Source organism: Vanacampus margaritifer, chromosome 2 (assembly GCF_051991255.1).
Source record: "Vanacampus margaritifer isolate UIUO_Vmar chromosome 2, RoL_Vmar_1.0, whole genome shotgun sequence".
Taxonomy (NCBI): domain Eukaryota; kingdom Metazoa; phylum Chordata; class Actinopteri; order Syngnathiformes; family Syngnathidae; genus Vanacampus; species Vanacampus margaritifer.
Window position 1 is genome coordinate 26,732,452 of NC_135433.1, and position 17,960 is coordinate 26,750,411.

Consider the following 17,960-nt stretch of genomic DNA (forward strand, 5'->3'; position numbering starts at 1 on the left):
GTACTTTTTTCCATATTTATTTTAAAATACATCATCCACTCGTTGTGTCACTTTTGCCAGTGAGTGAATACTTAAAGATCTATGTAACGTATAAAGATTCCAAAAATACAACAAACATGGAGAATTAAAAAAAATGAATCAGTGAATGACAAACGATCCACTCGAAAGCCAGCACGTCATTTCAATCAACCTGACAAAGACACAGATAAACAGGACAATTGAAGACTATTTTTAAAGGGACAAACAAAACCTTCCATGTATTGCTGTGAATAGGAAACTAGTACTCTAAACTTTATTAGGGTTTTATTGTATCATTGTCTACAGACCCTCATTCTCACCTTTGTATCCACCTCCAAGTGGTCCAGTTCCTGCACCATACTTGGCTGCTTTTGCTCCTGTAAAGGACGAGCCACATTCAAAAAGGTAAGAAATGTGTATATATATTTTATTTTTTATTTTTTTAACTATCGGGAACACCCCACAAGAATAATAAGAATGAATAGGCCCCAAATAATGCATATAAACAAGAAAATGTGTAAATATGCAACATTTTAGTCATATATATCCAAACTACTGATTGATATTCACAATTCTGTTACTCTGAGTTTTCCCATTTGAATTACAGATAGCCTTGCTTGCATCTTATTCAATGTTTTTTAAAAAAAAGAATTTAATCACTCCATGATGCTGTCGCAGGCAAATATTCATTTGAATTTTGATTTAAATAAAATCACATTGAGATTCTGTCACTCTTCTCTTGCTTTAATTTACCTGAATATAGAAACTTTTTTTTTTTTTTACTACATACAAAGTCCACACAAAGTCAAATTTCCTCTTTCTTCCCTTGAGTACTAGTACTTGATAATATCAAATATCTTCATTTGGAGCTATGCTACTCTCCTCAAAATTTGGGAGTTGATTATGGCATTTTGCAACAATGCCAGGAAGTTGCTTGTGAAGGAGAAAGTTGGACTGATGTCTCGCTTACCCAACGCATCCTGACTTGGGCCTAACTGCTGTGGAAGGTAGCCTTGGCAAACACACACAAAACACTTTTTTGATGAATCAATGAGAACACACAGCAGACTTCTGAATCTTTTCATGACTTCATATATATTTGATATAAAAATGCTTTATAATCGCGTTAACTATGTAGAGCAATGACATATTTGACATAGTTAACAATGTGGTCGGCTGGGAGAACTTTGAGAAAAGAGTCACCTGCTTGTGGAGCTCCATATGTGGAACCTGAAAGCAAACAATATATGATTCTGGGCAAAAACTTTAATTTCCTGGTGACTTGAAATGAGCAGGAAACTGCACTCTATTTTAAATGAGGCCAATTATGCTTTTTCTACACAATTTTATTTTTGGGGGGACATGCTTTAATTGGAGTACACTTTAGACCTTCTTTAGTGGCACACAAAAGAATCACAGAATAAAATGTTTAAATTCTGCAGTTTTACTGATACAAATGTGTTTTGTATTCTTCAATACAGCGCAGTACAGCTCAGTTGTATTTAACTTTTAAGTACAACTACATTTTCAAACATTTAATTAGGGTGCAATTTTTTTTTATTGAACTCTTAATTAAGTGAGGTGGATTTGAATTGAAACATTCAAGTTTTTTTTTTTTATCCATCCAGTGCAGTGTTCATGCTCAAATTGCATATACGCGCTACAATTGCTTACAAAAAATTGCTATGAGTCATGTTGGTATTTTTTGAAGTGGTACTGTTTGAGAAGCACTGATATAAAATATTTAGAGGAGGCGTCAATTCGTAGCGATTGTTGATGACAAGCTGAATAAAAGTGGGTCAGATCGAAAAGAAGCGTACCCTCCCCCCGACCCAACTTGTTCTCACCGTGTTTGCTGGCACTTTTGCTGCCATCACCGCTGAGGCCGATGGGCTGGGCGGCGTACGGATACCCGCCATCTCCTAAAGGGACAGACACGTTCATGGCTATTGTGCGAAAGTAACAAGTTCATTCTAAAGTAAAACAAAAGTTACCATCGATTCTGCTGGGAGCAACTGGAGCGCCGCCGTAAGGAACCTGAGATGCTGCTACGTGTGGTGCGCCTCCTACAGGATGAAAACAAACTCTTGTGGACGGATTTTCATGAGGATGCTATTCTATGATTTAACAAGTTGAGTATTCTCACCATATTTTCCAGCAGCTGGGTCCAGTCCAGCACCAAGTCCTCCTGCAAAAACATATAAGGTCCTTAACATGCATTACTTTATACACATAAGACAATTTGATTGCAGGGCAGACATGATTGGACTGCTTAATGTCTTACCATATGGTGCCTGAGGCTGACCAGCATAGCTACCGGTACCCAGAGCTGCAACATTCAGGAGGGTGGGCGGGTTGGTGGATCGTGGTAGTTAATCACTTATGACCATTTATTACTTTTTTGTGTGCCTTTCTAGTCAAACTGTCTCAACAGGCTTTTGTTTCTTGAAAAGTGATGTGTTTTGGAATGCCAATGGAAAATATTTGACATTACATTAATTTTAGGGAAAAACTACAATTAATGTAACAAATATTACAGGACTTTTGATAATGGAAACTCTTAGTGGGCTGGATTTAAAAAACAAAACAAAAACAAAACTCAAATGGACAGTTTTACAACAGCTACACCAAGTGGACAGAAGCACATACTGCAACTTTAATGCTCCAGCCGCAACATGTATTTATTGATTTTGTTTATTTAAATGAACTCCCTCAGCTAATTAAAAGTTGTTTTCTATGTACTTACCAGCTCCGTACGGGTTGGCATAACCATTTCCATAACCTATCACAAGGTGTGGCAAGTATTAGTGGTAATTAGTATACATTTACAAATCCATCTTTATTGGTGTTTTCTTACCCAAGCCATTGCCCGCCAAAGCACCCCCGTATCCTCCTGCACCGTTACCATAACCTGTTATTCAACACACTCTCACTACATTTGTAGGAAAACGCTTCAAAAAAATTTGCAAAAAAATAATAATCCAGACCTGTTGATACACCTGCAGGACCTTTTGTGTATCCTCCTGGACCGACAGCAGCTGGAGCTGACATGTTTGACATAAAAGGTGTGAATTAGATAAATAAAACACACACAAAAGTAGAAATTTAGGATGATTTGATGATGGCTTGTTGAGTTTATGATGACGGATTTACCTCCCTGTCCTAAATTTATGGCCAGTGCATAAACATTAATTACATCCTAATGCTTTAGAAGTAATGTTGCTTTTCATGTTAGTGGGCCAGCGTTACCTGGTCCGTAAGCCCCTGGGGCCAAGTTTCCTCCTAGATAGTTCCCTGCACCACCAATATAACCTGTGGAACAAATGAACTGGTTGAATACAAGACCACACCACAACAAACCTACAAATTAGCAGCATGGATGAGAAATAACATAATAAGCACATAACTAGGTAAATAAATGGCAAATGCAATATGGACATTTTTAAGTTCCTCCCCTTAACTAAATAAGACCAAAAGAAGTAGACAATAGGAGCTCAACCTTATATTGCACCTGCATATTCACAGTTCAACATTATACAGTTGAGTATTGTCTTTTCTGATTGTGCTATTCTGAAATACCTCATTGTTTAGCTTGAATCCAATGAAAAATTTGACTAAGATTTTTATGATTTGTGAAAGCGGGGGGATTACCTGGGGAGATAAAAGCTTTTTTTTCCTTTTTCTTTTTTTACCTTCTTGCACACCTGCCCCGGCAATACTTAAACCTGTCTCCGGAGACAAAGGTATAATTCTCTGCACTTCTCGTACTTGAGAATTTGACACTTGCTGGCTTCCACCGATTTGTCCATTTGAGACATTTGGACTCCTCTGTTCAGGAGCTAAAAAGATTCTGGATATGGGAGCTTGTAAGCGTGTATCTTGGGATGGTAGAAGTTGATACTGATCAGGTCTTGGGTCTTGAGGAGCAAGATTTGGCGCTAATCTCTGCGTCATTCCAGACCCGGATGGCTCACGGTGATTGCTTGGCAAATATAAGGATCCACACTTTTTGTTTTTGCGGCGTTGTGAACGAGCAGATCCTTGGTTTCTGGCATTCTGTACTGGTGAAGCAGCAGAAGCCAGTTTTTGGAGCTTGTCTTTACCAACAGACTGCGGCTGTCTTGCGCCATGACTGAGGACTGAAGGCTCAACACTTCCGGCAGCCTGAGCAAGATTTGGATCCCCTGTGGTCAGTCCAAGGCTTGACACCTTTGATGTTGGGTCAAAGATTTTAAGTTCACTTCCAGTTGATACCACTTCAGTTCTAAAACTATTTCCATTTCCTGTCCCCATGGTGAATCTTCCTGTTTCTTCTGGTCCTCCAAACAAGACACCAAGTGTTCCGGTTTTTGCTGTTTTCAGATCCTGAGCAGCCTGGCCACGGGCAGACTCCTCCAATCCTCCCAATTCCGCCGCAAAAACACCTGACGGAGGACATACCATCATACGAAATGTGTTCATCCCACGGCGTCAAAACAACGCCGTTCATCACATGCACTTTTCAAACGTCATCCATCTGGCATCCATGTTGCCAAAGAGCATTTGGGCCATCTCAAACCCAAAGTGGCCCCTGATGTAAAATAAACTGCAGAAAAGGGGATAATATAAAGTATGGATATGTTCCATGTTGTTAAATGAGCTGAAAACCAAGCATTCCCATGGGTCTATACATTCAAGATGGTAAAAAAAAACAACAACATATTTCCACAGTAAAAGCATTGCTTTGCATCTAACCTCAATAAATCTTACACAATGTCCCAGGGTTCAGACAATGTGGTTTCTAGTACCTGGTTGGACGGCGGGGTAGCCCATGTTGGTGTATGGAACATATCCTGGAAAGAAGTTATAAATATTGACACAGTCTGGCATGGATAAACTTGGGACAAAAGTGAATGGATGCGTACCTGGAACAGGGCCGACACCATAAACTATAAAGTCACACAACAACAACAACAATTTTACTCACAACATAGAATGACTTAGCATAATTCACCATAGATGACACTAGAGAGAGTTGTTCCTCTTACCGTGTTTGCCTCCGTGGCCCAAGCCCAGGCCATTTGCAGGCGTGAGACCCAGTGGCAAGCCAGTGCCAAGATTGCCACCTAAAATAAATATTTCTAGTCATCTCACACAGTAACCAAGAGAAGTTAATAGCTCTACTAAGGATATGCTTTAATACCATAGTGTCCATGGTTTCCAAAGGCAGGGAATCGTCCAGGTACAACCCCTCGCCCAAGAGGTTGGTAGCCCCCTATGAAAACAAGGATTTATTTGATGGACTACCTATTCATGCCAGTCCTGTGACTTTGACATATCTTGCATGGGTTTAGGCCTAATTATTAGAGTGTCTGTGTAAAAGGTTTATGAACCACTGATGTATCAAAACATTTTCATTGCTAGTAAATGCCAATATTCACCCTGGAAACAAATAAAAGGCAATACAAATATTAAAAAAAAAAAATACAACAACAACAACAACAAAACTTGAGCTTCAGTTCACACAAAATGTTGCTTTTACACATTGTGAAAATCTGAGATCATTTGAGCAAGATTTGGCTATGTTATTAGACTATGAAATGATGTAATGTTGAGGGGGATTTCCCTCTATATTCTGTTTGTCTTATGATGATAACAACTTACCAACACCTAGTGGACTGGGAACAGGATAATGTCCATCTGAACAAAGAAAAGCATTTAAACACGAGTATGACTTTTTGTAAACCCAACTCTCAGTTAACCTCATTCTTATAATAGAAAGAATCATCAGTCACAATGAAAATGAAACATACTTCCAGCCTTCAATGGTTTGTTGACATATCTGTTCCCAAGAGCTCTGTGGGCACCATTCACTATGACACAATATCAAAATATTACAGACATCTCTCACAATTTTGAGTGTAGATGATAATGTGCTAAACACAACAGAAAGCACTAACCGCCTTTAGTTCCGATGCCAACACCTGGAGAGCAGATGGAAGCATTCTCATCACTTTCAAGTTCAACAGGGGTAATTTAAACAAGATATTGTATTTCTTCAAATAGTACTCAAATATTGCTTCTGTCTTCATTTAAGAATAGACGTCTCACTTTTCCCACCAGGAAAAAAAACTTATAGCAAAGTATTTCCCTCAGTTCATAGACAAATGCTGAATTCTATTGCAAATTAAAACAGTAAGCACCGAATTAATTATTGTGGAATCTTTAAAACAAAACAAAACAAAACAAAACAAAACAATGTGACCTGTAACCTGTACAACTTACAGAAAAAAACCCTAAGTAAAAGTAAGTAAAAATAAACTGAAAACATGTGGTTACACAAGTGTGCACACCCTCTTATAACTAGGTGTGCATCAAACTCATGTTGAATAAGAGTCAGCAGACAAGTGCCATTATTTTAAAAGCCTCCATTTATCACAAATTGGGTGCAGATAGGTTTTGTGCCAACACTGACTGCTACTTGAAACTGTTCATAATTCCCTCCACCTTAATCAATGCCCCAGTTCATGATAAATAGTTCATGATAATGGCAGTTTCATACTTCACTGCAAGTATGATGTTCTTTTGGTGATGAACAGTTGTGTTTGCATAAAAATATATTTTAAATTATTGTAAAATAGTTCAACCTTGGTTTCACCGGCTCAAAACAGATTTTACCACGTTTGAGGATTTTGTTATACTTATATACGTATGCAACATTGTCTCAGTTGTTTGTTTTTACTTTCCCCTAAAAAAAATAAAAACAACATTTTTTTTTAGCTGGACAGGTTATAGGCCACATTAATTGTGGTACTGTTAAGATGATTTATCTTAGCCTTTTATTCTTTACTTTTCTTTGTTTTTTTTTAATCACAGACACCTGTCAGTTGAACGGGTGTATAACGTTTTTGCAGTATATTCACTGTAGTTTTTGTTTTTAAACTGAAACCCATTTGAAGCCTTCTCTGTACAGTATTTAAATATATTTGATTAGCAGTGACCCCATTTACTGTACCTCTGGCTGGCATGATTCTCCTCCAAGACATGCCCTGAGCTTTAACACCTGAAAAATAAAAATACTAAATAACCACATCAAACGTTTGACACTTGACCTCCTAAATACTGAACAGTCAGATTGAAAGAGGCATCCACTGATGATAACTAGTAACTACTAAAACAATAAATAAAACAGGCGACTGTGTGTCTTCTCGCGTGCAGCCGCCAAATTTTATCCCTTCTGCTCACCTCTATCCTTTGATTGAAGTGATAATAAATGATTCAAAGTGCGGTAGAGTGGAGCGATTTTTAACACGTGGGTGAGAGGCAGCTACTGAAGGCGCCGATTCATGGCAGCTTTGGAAGATAAATCATTTCACTGTTTACTTATGAAATAGAATAGGCGGGACTTGCTTCTTTCAACATTATTAACAATAGCTTATATTTACAAAGCACCTTTGCTGCTTAGAAGTAGGCATTTTTAAGAGCTTTTAAGATGTATCCATCTAGGAAAAAACTCTAAAAAGCTGTTAAAAACGGCCATATTAACGCTCACATTTTGAATATTTGTTATTGTTGAATCACAAATCTTCGTTCTATCAAGAGGAGCCATATTAAGTCCTTCAAGGGCCACAGTATATCTTTGAAAAAATATATAAAATAAAGAATGCATAAATATTTGTCTGTTTTTGTGATCTGATTGTTTTATTTTGAGTTGAGTTTTTGATTACCTCTTTGTAGAGTTTGCCTGGCGAGGCAGAGAAGCAGCGAGGTGCGAAGAAGAGCCGAACACCACATGATGGAGGCGGGCAATCAAATGATGGATGAATCAATGCATGAATGTGGCAGCCTCTGATGTCTTTTATATCACTGCTCCTACTCCTCCCACCGAATGGTACCCGCCCTCTGCGCTGGCATCAGAGGGTAACGTCGAGGTTTGGTGACTATGTTGAAATACAGGGCATTTGTGACACACAATAAAAATCTGACCACACACAGAACCTATTGTAGACTGTATAGTTTCCCCCACTAGTAGAATGTCATTTTACTAGTAAGGCTAAACTGTACAATAGTTGTCATCTGTGTACTACTAGGACAACTAGCGATGCATTGCATGCATTGTTAACTAGTAAAATTTTATTATGTCATTAGTAGTACTTGCAGTACGTAGTTGTCAGCTGGCACACTTTTGCTTAGTTGTAACAAGTAGCGGTTCTATTCATACGCCCTAGTCCAGGGGTGGCCAAGTTCGGTCCTCGAGAGCCACTATCCAGCCTGTTTTCCATGTTTCTCTCCACTAACACACCTGATTCATGATCAGGATCGTTGTCAGTCTTCTGCAAAGCTTGCTGATGAGCTGATCATTAGAATCAGCTGTGCTGAATGAGGAAGACATGGAAAACAGGCTGGATAGTGGCTCTCGAGGACCGAACTTGGCCACCCCTGCCCTAGTCATTATACTGGTGCGCTGAATTGTCTTACTAGTGGGGATGAAGGGCATACTAGTACATGGATAATTTAGTGCATTAGTAGTTTATTGATATTACCATATGCTTTTGTGGATTGTTTAACTATCTGTGTACATGTGCTTCTTTAACATTTGTGTTCAGATGTCAGTTGTTTAAAGGCTATAACTACCATGACATTGATTCTAGTTAGCTCACAAATTGCATTTTCTATTGTGTGTTGGCTTTCTGAAGATAAAGTTATTTTATTTGGTTAAATACAAAGCATACCAAATAGCAATTTTTTTTTTTTTTACCAAAACAGACCTTCATCAATAGCACACCAGTAAGAGCAGCATAGTAGCACAGGATTCTATAGAAGTGTATAAAAAGAGAGTTAGAAAGGTTTTGGTGGTGGTCTCACATCAGTGTACAAGATGGGAGCGGGACCATGCCAAGACAATCTGTTCAAAAACAATATAGTGAGCGAGTTTCCATAGCAACAAGCGGTTGCTGTGATCAAGTGTTGAGACTACGAACAAGAAGCATATGCACATGATGGCATTTATTTCATTCTTTATGTAACATTTACATTGTCTAAAGACATCAGCACATACGACGGTTCTGCCTCCAAAGAGTGCACTCTAGTTTTTTTTGTTTGTTTTTTGTCCAGCTGACTTTGGACCACCACATCGTCTTCCTTGGAGGTAGTGAGCACAAGACCAAAACATAAAACCCGGCTGACTCACCAGCCGTCGGTTCACCTCTAAACATTTGTCTGTCTGTGCACGTTTGCTTGGCAATAAAAGCCACTCTGCAATCCGTAAGGACCATCTGCCTTCTTCCTACTGCGCGAGGCGACTGTTGTTGAGAGGCTCGGCAGGACAAAGGCAGACTGTGTCAGCTCATTTAGCTACAGAGGAGATTGAAACAAGGTGAGGGTGTCTGGACACTCATCTGGATGTTAGTTTCACGGTGGTCTGTCCTATTAGAAATACAGCCCAAAATGAAGACACACAGATGACAACTGTCCTGATGTGCCCTTAGAGCAGGGGTGGGTAAACTCAGTCCTTGAGGGCCAGAGTCTTGAAGGTTTTGGATGGATGTTTCCCTTCTCCAACACAACTGATATAAGATCAGTTCACCGGCAAACTCTGCATAAGCCTGATAATGATCCTGTTGATTGGAATCAGCTTGTGTTGGAAGTGAGAAACCTCCAAAACCTGCAGGACTCCGGCCCTCGAGGACCAAGATTGCCCACCTCTGGTTTAAACAATGCTTGCAAGCTTTAAGGTGTGCAGTTACGCAAACACTTTTAGCGCTCCATTCGCCGCCATTCAAATGACGGCTTTGTTTGATAGCAAGTTTTTTTTTAAACTTCGCTTATAGGAGTGCCCATCTCAGAGTCCCCAGATTCTGCTTCCTCAAAGGAAGAAGGTGTCGGTGGAATTGAGTAGGTCTTCGAAGTATTTTTCCTACTGATTAACAATGTCCCGAGGTGAGGTCAGCGACAAATCATCTCCACTGTACAAAGTGTTAATGGTGCACTGCTTCCCCCTCCTGAAAATTTCCTTTGTTGTTTTCCATGGCTTCGCCGAAACTCCTCCCATGCTTCAGTATTTGCCTCGGTGATGGTTGAAGCTGTGTTCCGCTTGGCCAGGTGGAACCCATGAGCTGCCTCCTGAGTCCCACAGACCAAATTTCCTAACTCTTTCAGCCTGGCGGCAACCCTTTACCGCCGGTCTCCACCAGCGGGTTCAGTGATTGCTGCCACGACAGGCACCGACCACTTTACGGCCACAATCGCTCTCCAACACACCTTCCAAGGACTCCATAGGGGGTGGGTACTCTGAGCTGCTGTTTGGTGCATAGGTACTGAAGGATTATATTTAAGTTTTGTAGTCTTTTGCGTGTCCAAATAAATCAAAGATGAGATTCCTGTGAAAAGGGTCCTTGCAAGGATGGATTTATTACAGAGATCTCCGGTCACACAATTGAATATCACCAAAGCAGTGTCATCCAAGAATGTGTGTCCCTCCCCCCAGGAGACACAGCCCTTTATTACAATCCGAGTTTGTACAAAAAACGCCTCTCTCCTCCCATCAAATACGAAAATCAGATTACATTCTCACAGTATGCTAGGTTGATCTTTCACTTTTAGACAAAACAGAATCTCAATATGCCAGCTTGCACTTTCTTCACTTTTAGACGAAACAGGTTCTCAGTATGCCAGCTTGCACTTTCTCAAAACAGAATCTCAGTATGTCAGATTGAACTTTCTCAAGCAGGACACTGAAAGGGAATTTAGACAAAACAAGATAACAGATAGGTTAAGGTCGAGTTATATTGAGTTTAACATTATTTCACCTGCTCTACACATCTATAACTAAATTCAAAATGGTTAAAATATAAAATAAAGAATTAAAAATGTTAACAGTACAAACAACAGTCAGGACCCGTTACCCATCCGATGACGGAGGGAGGCTTTCGTCCACAAGGAAGAACCCCAACATGCAAGCGCCAAGCCAGGGGGCAATAAATATGCCCGCACCTGCTCTGCGCCTTTTACCATGGGCAACTCCAGAGTGGAAGAGAGTCCCACCCCTCTCGAGGGGCAAGTCAGAGTATGATTAGACTCTAGTCGAAACTTCTCCACCTCGCACACCAGCGCGTCCCTAACTAGGGTCACGGAATCCCTGGCCACAGAAGCTAGCTCTAGAGCTTCTGTATGTTCTGGGGGAGGAAGAAAAAGATTCCCAGCTAGATAAATGGCTTCACTTTCAAATGGATGAAGAATAGAATAGAACTTTATGTGTCATTGTGTACACAATTAAACTTATTTTAGCTGCAACATAAATGATCAACAATGACATACTTATACACAACAAATAAAATAAGCCCTAATGCCAATATAAAGTCCATTTAAAAGTGGTCATGCGTAAGTGCATTTTTTAAGGAGGTTTTATGCATTTAACTACTTGTGAATAGAAACTATGCAGTAGTCTATTTGTGCGCATGCCCAGTGTCTTCTTGTATCTTCTTCCAGAAGGGAGGGAAGTAGACAGTTTGTGGCCAGGGTGTATGTATGGGGTCTTTGGAGATGGAGCTGGCTTTACTATTAAGCCTGCCAGCATAGAAGAAGTGCAACAAACTAAAGAGCCAATTGTTGTTGGGAAGAATGAACATGTGAAAGCAGTGTAGCGACAATCAGTCCAACAAATGTAAAAATAAAAAATAAAAAAGGTACTCACGCACTTTTTGTTTGTTTCAATAGCCACGGTGGCCTATTTAGGCAGCAAATGAATTAGGCCTGACACTGAAACGGGGACAGAAGAAAATCACCTGCTGGTGTCTTTTCTTTGCCTCTGTTGAGAATTTACAGGCAGTTTCATGCTTGTGTTAGTCAATGTTGACCACCTGCTGCGCGAGATCAATATTAGTGTTGCGCTCATTGTAGCGTAGTTGGACTGGTAAACTGTGTAAAGACGCAGCATCGGTTCACAGAGAGTGATTTATGACCAAATAAGACCTCGTGATTTTAAGTGAAATAGTTGATCATGGATTTTCTTAAAGAAGTGGCTTAATCTTACTAAGGTTTACATTCAGAAAAAGACGATACGAGCAAGCAACTCTTGCAGAAAACCTGCAGCAAACGGAAACGTGGGCCTGTGCCAAGATGATGAGTACAGGCTTCCCACAATACCACTCACAAGGCAGTCAGACTGACTGTTTGTATGACATCACTACTGGCTGACTCAGGCGGTCTGAGTGGCCCGGTGCAGGCAACAAAAGTAGTGCTAACAATGTGAAAAAAACACTGAAATACAGACAGCCATCAGACTTGCCATCTGTCTTTATACTCAAATGCACAGGCACATGCCACACACTAAGCAGTTTGAAGTGGAATGTGTGGTCCTGTTTGCATTTGATTGTCCGTAGTTGTAAGGCTACTTCCTGATTTATGGAAGATAATGTAAGATGAACAGGCAGGTAATTTTGATTCGTGGATGAACTGCTCCAATTACGCCATGGTTATCCACAGACAATAAATTGAGCAAATTTGCACAAACCGCATCGTTATTTGGATCAATTCAATGTTGACGTTTTAAAGGGTTGTTCTTTGGCTGTTGTACTTAGAGGGGAACTCCAAGGCAAATTTGTAATAAATTTTATTCTACATGCCTTAACTTACTCAAAACGGTATTCTAATTAATATTGTGTTAGTGGAATAAGAATTAAGCAGCATCCATTTTATCCATCTCAGGGCGCTGCCATTTTGACATTACTACGATTTGAGACATCAAAGTACCCTCAGGCTCGCACCGCAAACGTCACAGCTCACCTCAAATGGGTTTCAGTTTAAAGAACAACATCTTTGTGAACAATGGAGCAATGTCCACAGTATGGTAGTAACTACCCCAGGCAACATAAGTATTTCTTGCTTAAAACAACATGAGGCATATAAACAGGGGTTTGGAGCATTTTTTTTAAATTAAAAAATAATCATGACTTTCTTTAGTCATTAATTTTCCCCACGATAATTTTTTAAAATCAAATATAATTAATAATCTAATGTAATCAAATTTCGTCAACTCAACATAAAGCCTGAGCCAAGCAACACCCCTGTGCAGCGCTACACCATCTGGTGGGCGGTTTTTGTTCCCATAAAATGGATGGTTATTTCAGCAGTATAATATTGTACTCCTTCATATATTTTTGTTTGAAATCTCTGTTATTTCCAACTCGTGAAATGTATAAAATCAAGATTTTGTCCTGCCAAATAAGTCCAAGTCATGACGTACTAAAAAAGAACTTACGTCTTGTAAAGTAAGGACGTACATGTCCTTGTCCATATGAATAGTAACTCATGATATTTTTACTACTAACATTTTGGAAAACTCAAGCGATGATTACCTTTTTCTAGCGTAGAGACAGAAAATACGTTAGCATACAGCGTCACCGAAAAGTTGACATAATTTTGTAGTCCAAAGAGTCCAATTATTTCTCAAATAATACTAATGATATAGATTTGGAGTTTACTCTCATTTAAAAACAATGGGGAAACTATGCAAGGTGTAGTATTTCAATTATTTATTTATTGTCTACTTTTGTGTTGTTGATATAGGGATTAAATGGCCCTGCAGTGTAAATCCAGTCTAAGTAACACATGTGGTAGGGTACTAAACATTTTTCCACTGACTTACTTTCTCGCCTACATGTGTGCCTTTGCCGCCAAGGATTTACAGCCATGTGAGAGTTAAAAAATGGAAATCCCGTAGATTGCTTCTCGGTCACATATCAACTGCGCTTGGTTTAATATAAACTTGACGTTCCCTGGCACAGTGACAGACTGAGAGTAGGGAGGAGCCTGCAGAGGTGAGTGAAGCTCGGGACAGACTGAAGGACAAAACAAGCAGGAAGGAGACGAAAAGTAAAGCCAGCAACAGGCGTGCTGAGAAGGAAAATAAAGACTTATTGACCTATCGCTTGCCCGAATAACAGTAAGTTCTGCAAATGAGTCATGCAAACTTCTCTTTACTGATATGCATGTTTAAAATACGAAAGAAATGATTGTTCATCGGTGTCTGCATAACACACAAGTAAACAAGACTGTGTTATGTCTTACCCTGCAAACTGTGTCTGTGATATGCCTATACACAGATGTCGTCGTCAGCCGCTCGGCGGGTGCTTGCTGCCCCGCATCGCATTCGAGCCACAAGGGAGGAAGTCAGAACGTCTTCACACTCACAAAAACAAAACACTGGCATACAAATCAGAATTTGAACAAAAAAATTGTCGGGAAATACAGTATATGCCTTTAAAAGACAAAACGTGACGTAGCAGGACATGTCCTCACTAAAGCGTCAACAGATTCTTTGGCATTTATTTCAAAATAACACACAGCCTCAATAAGTGCAGACATGAGGAGAATAAACACTGGAAGTTCAGTATCATATATGTCGTCATTTGCTGTCAAAGAAAATTAAGGTAGACTGTTATTGTTTTTACTCTTAACACTGGTTAACGTCTTTCTATGGCAGTTAAGAATGCATAAAAATTAGATGTTTGCAGCACGTCTGCATTGCGAACTCACCTGCCGCTAGTAATAATTAGCCCTATACACAGCAACTGTGGATTTACACAAGTAGGATTTCTCACAGTGTATAGAGCTTGTCACCCATCCATCCATTAACCATACCGCTTATCCTCACAATTATCTAGAATATATTTATTATAGCTCAAGATTAACTTTAAAGTTGGCAGCCAGCACATATATTATTGCTCCTTGGCAGGCAGTCCCACAACCCATTGTGGAACACCATAAAAACTACGGATGTTCAATACCACTTTTTTTTAGACCGATACCGATATTCAAATCTTCAGTACTCACCGATACCAAGTGCCGATACCATTAGTACTTATGATACATAAAATTTGCAACAACAAAAAAAAAGACACATTATTAAAAAAATGACATATATATCCCAATTATAGCAAATTTCCTTAAAATGTAATGAAATTTATGGCAATTATATTTTTCATTTTGCATAAAGCACATAGTAGAATGAATTTAAAAAAAATCCATAAATAAAATGAAACTAATAATCCAGTGGCCAGAAAAAAAAGTCCCAATCAAAACATGTGGTTGTACAGCTTATTTTTAAGGAATACAGTGAAGTGCGAAGAATTCAATTCAATACAATAGTGTTTCAAGTAATTTAGTAATATCTACCATGTTAAGACTTTCTCAAGCTGTTTAGTGTGATGTTTAATTATACCGTGTTTCGAAATCGATGCTTTTAATTTGGAAGGCTGCTCTGCATACGAATTAGTATATATAAAACCCAAAGGGAAACGAAAAGCCACATTACAAATATAATGTAGTGTGCATAAGAACTATAATTAGCGACTGCGATGACTGTAACGGCACCGTTCTATTTTTAGCAACGTGACGACATTAACAAGGCAATTAACTTATTCACTCCCAGCCATTTTCACTAAAGCAACCCCCTTCGCTCCCGGCTGTTTTACTGGATTTTGACAGATTTTGCAACTCCCACACAATATTGTGTTGTATTGCTATAAAAAAACATGGAACCTACCAAAGACAGATTAGAGTCTCTTCTTTCATCAGGAAAAAAAAAATGTATATTTGTATCTGTTTCCGTTTTGCAGCAATTAGCATTAGAAAATAGCTAAGTTTCATTATTATTCACATTCCTGTTGAAAACACTGTCAAAAAGAGCTTGTCTCAACATGGCCCTGGCTGATCTCTTATACTCTGCTGCCACCCGCTGGCCGTTTTTTTGTAATAGCTACCATTGCTTTAAGCCGCCTCTTCATGTCAGAAGCTGCATCAAAGCCTTCTGTATGCTCTTGCATAAAAATATGTTTTTGGGAGTGAAGGACAAACTATCAAAAAACATTACGTTTTGGGGTTTGAATGAGTTAAGAGCAAGGCAAGAGGCAATTAAACACGGCGAAGTTACGTGAGCTACAAACATATATGAACCACAGATAGAGGTGATATTACTTACAGCAAGAGTACTTACTCATTCTCAGTAATGCACACCGAAACGGCGCTGCAGGAAGTAATGAAATTAACAAGTATTACCTCATAAGGAGATACACAGGAAACGAACGAGACGGAACAAAATTTTCGTTCCCCCCAGTCTTTCCGACAGTTCCTGACCGAAAAATGGCCACAAGAGCAGGGGCCGATACCAGTATCAATAACCTTTGCGAGTACCGATACCATGAAATTGGCCTGGTATCGGTACTCGCCCATCCCTAATAAAAACATTTCATTCATTCTGCCAAACTTTCCACAGCGAGGACCTGGGAGATTCTGACCTATGTGCTGGCGTGGGCGTGTGCACGTTCAACGCCTACATGAAGATGCAGGCGCAATCACACGAGCAGCCGGAATTTGTGCCCTACGAACACCTCCGCATCCGCACCAAGGTGAACGGCTTCTTGACACTCCCTCGGCATTATTTGTATTACATCACGCCGTACCTAGGCCCAGATTTATGGGAATACTCAGACATCACTCACCGCTGTCTCCTGAAAGAAATTCCCATGGGGCGATAGCAACCGCACGCTGTTCCACAATTCTCACACCAACCCTTTGCCCGATGGCTACAAGAACTCCCACCACTGAGGGGTCTTCCATCCACACAGTGATGTCTTGCACTGTAACTACTAGTTCCAAATTTGGACTGCTTAAAAGCAACTAACAATGATTATATAGCAATATTTTTGCTGTAAATATGCCCATTCATCCATAGTTTGTCGACATTTACTTTTACAGTTTGCTACTTTTACTTTTAAACAATGGACATGATTTATGAACAGAAGTTATAAATCACCCTATCAGCACAAAAATACACATTTAACATAAGTAACATGTGTTGCATTTCTAACTTATGATTTCTTTGTTTTAAAAGCATTTTTGTAGTTTTAATGGCATTTTCTAATGCAAATAACTTACAGTCCTTGTTTCAAACACCGTACACACTGAATGAACAGAAACCTTCTGCCCGGAATATACTGACTAACTATATTGACTCAAATAACACAGGCTACAATTTTGTTTAATATATTGGTAGTACTGTACTGGTTCATGTTCACAACACAATGCTAACATTAGCAACTCGGCTTAAGATGGTTAGCCAGCGATACCTCAAAAAAGTTGCCTCGTGTATCTTGAAGATACGTCACAGAGCTGTATAAATTAGTCACGTGAAAATGTTGTATTGTTTGCCACCGGAGCTTCTAAAACTACCGAAACTGAGCTAACATGAACTTTAGAAAGTTTTTTGCGGGGGAATGTCTTACCTGCTTGGACTAGCCGCTAAGCCTGTAACTTCCTTCTGACAGGAGAAGATGGCGCCATCTTGTGGAAGTTGTGTGCGTACTTTTAGAGTAACGTCTTATGTAGAGGCAACTCCACACGAAGATAATGTCCTTCGAGAATGCCAATTTAGTTGTTGTTAACCTACCACAAATGTGTTATTTTTATTTCCCTACAAGTGGCATTCATTAGGTTACTAAACTGCAGTAGGTGCAGTGATGGAATCAAGTTATAACAAGTCTAGCTCATGTCTTCTGATTTACTTAACATTTGCGTCCCAATATCGGGATTTTAAAAATATACTTTTATTGCTATTTATGTATCCATTCCATCCATTCATAACTTCATTATATGAACCGCTTATCAATCATCACGTGGGTCACGGGCATCGCAGCTGTCTGATTAAGGCTGGGTTTAAAAAACCGAATAATCAATATCGAATAGATTTCCCTTTTCGAGCGTGATATAGATTCATGCATGTGACCCCACGGACGCCCCCCCCCCTCTTCTCTCATTGTTTGTTGCAAGTTTGTATATTTTTTCCTTTGCTTTCATAATATTAATAATATAACACGATATTATGCAGAGGTGTGCTTTTAATAATTTTAGAGACAAATGATACTATTTACAGTATAGTCATGGCAAAGAGCTGGTGTGGTGCAAAA

At 39.4% G+C, this 17,960-nt stretch overlaps 2 protein-coding genes across 8 annotated transcripts; one reads left to right on the forward strand and one right to left on the reverse strand.

Annotated features, from left to right (window-relative positions):
• Nucleotide 1: 1 nt before the first annotated feature.
• Nucleotides 2–17,433, reverse strand: LOC144043334 (uncharacterized). Of its 7 annotated transcripts, none has more exons than XM_077556854.1 (23): nucleotides 17,280–17,314; nucleotides 14,065–14,199; nucleotides 7,725–7,937; nucleotides 7,013–7,060; nucleotides 5,958–5,981; nucleotides 5,811–5,870; nucleotides 5,662–5,697; nucleotides 5,201–5,272; nucleotides 5,046–5,123; nucleotides 4,923–4,946; nucleotides 4,806–4,850; nucleotides 3,268–3,330; nucleotides 3,006–3,062; nucleotides 2,876–2,911; nucleotides 2,765–2,800; nucleotides 2,303–2,347; nucleotides 2,165–2,206; nucleotides 2,013–2,084; nucleotides 1,866–1,940; nucleotides 1,222–1,248; nucleotides 989–1,030; nucleotides 339–395; nucleotides 2–190 (listed from the first exon to the last, which is right to left on the reverse strand). In XM_077556854.1, exons 3-23 carry the CDS (start codon nucleotides 7,789–7,791, stop codon nucleotides 186–188), a joined length of 1,011 nt encoding a protein of 336 aa, XP_077412980.1. In that variant the 5' UTR covers nucleotides 7,792–7,937; nucleotides 14,065–14,199; nucleotides 17,280–17,314; the 3' UTR covers nucleotides 2–185. The 7 variants fall into 7 exon arrangements, 5 of the variants coding, with proteins under 5 accessions (XP_077412980.1, XP_077412979.1, XP_077412982.1 ...); XM_077556853.1 differs by having other exon boundaries at nucleotides 2,876–2,929; nucleotides 17,280–17,311; XM_077556856.1 differs by lacking the exon at nucleotides 2,303–2,347 and having other exon boundaries at nucleotides 17,280–17,318.
• Nucleotides 14,100–16,781, forward strand: cox6a2 (cytochrome c oxidase subunit 6A2). Its single transcript, XM_077556859.1, is given in 5 exon segments — nucleotides 14,100–14,133; nucleotides 14,136–14,165; nucleotides 16,271–16,297; nucleotides 16,300–16,403; nucleotides 16,513–16,781. Coding segments are annotated over 5 exon segments (285 nt in total). The 3' UTR covers nucleotides 16,603–16,781.
• Nucleotides 17,434–17,960: the final 527 nt, after the last annotated feature.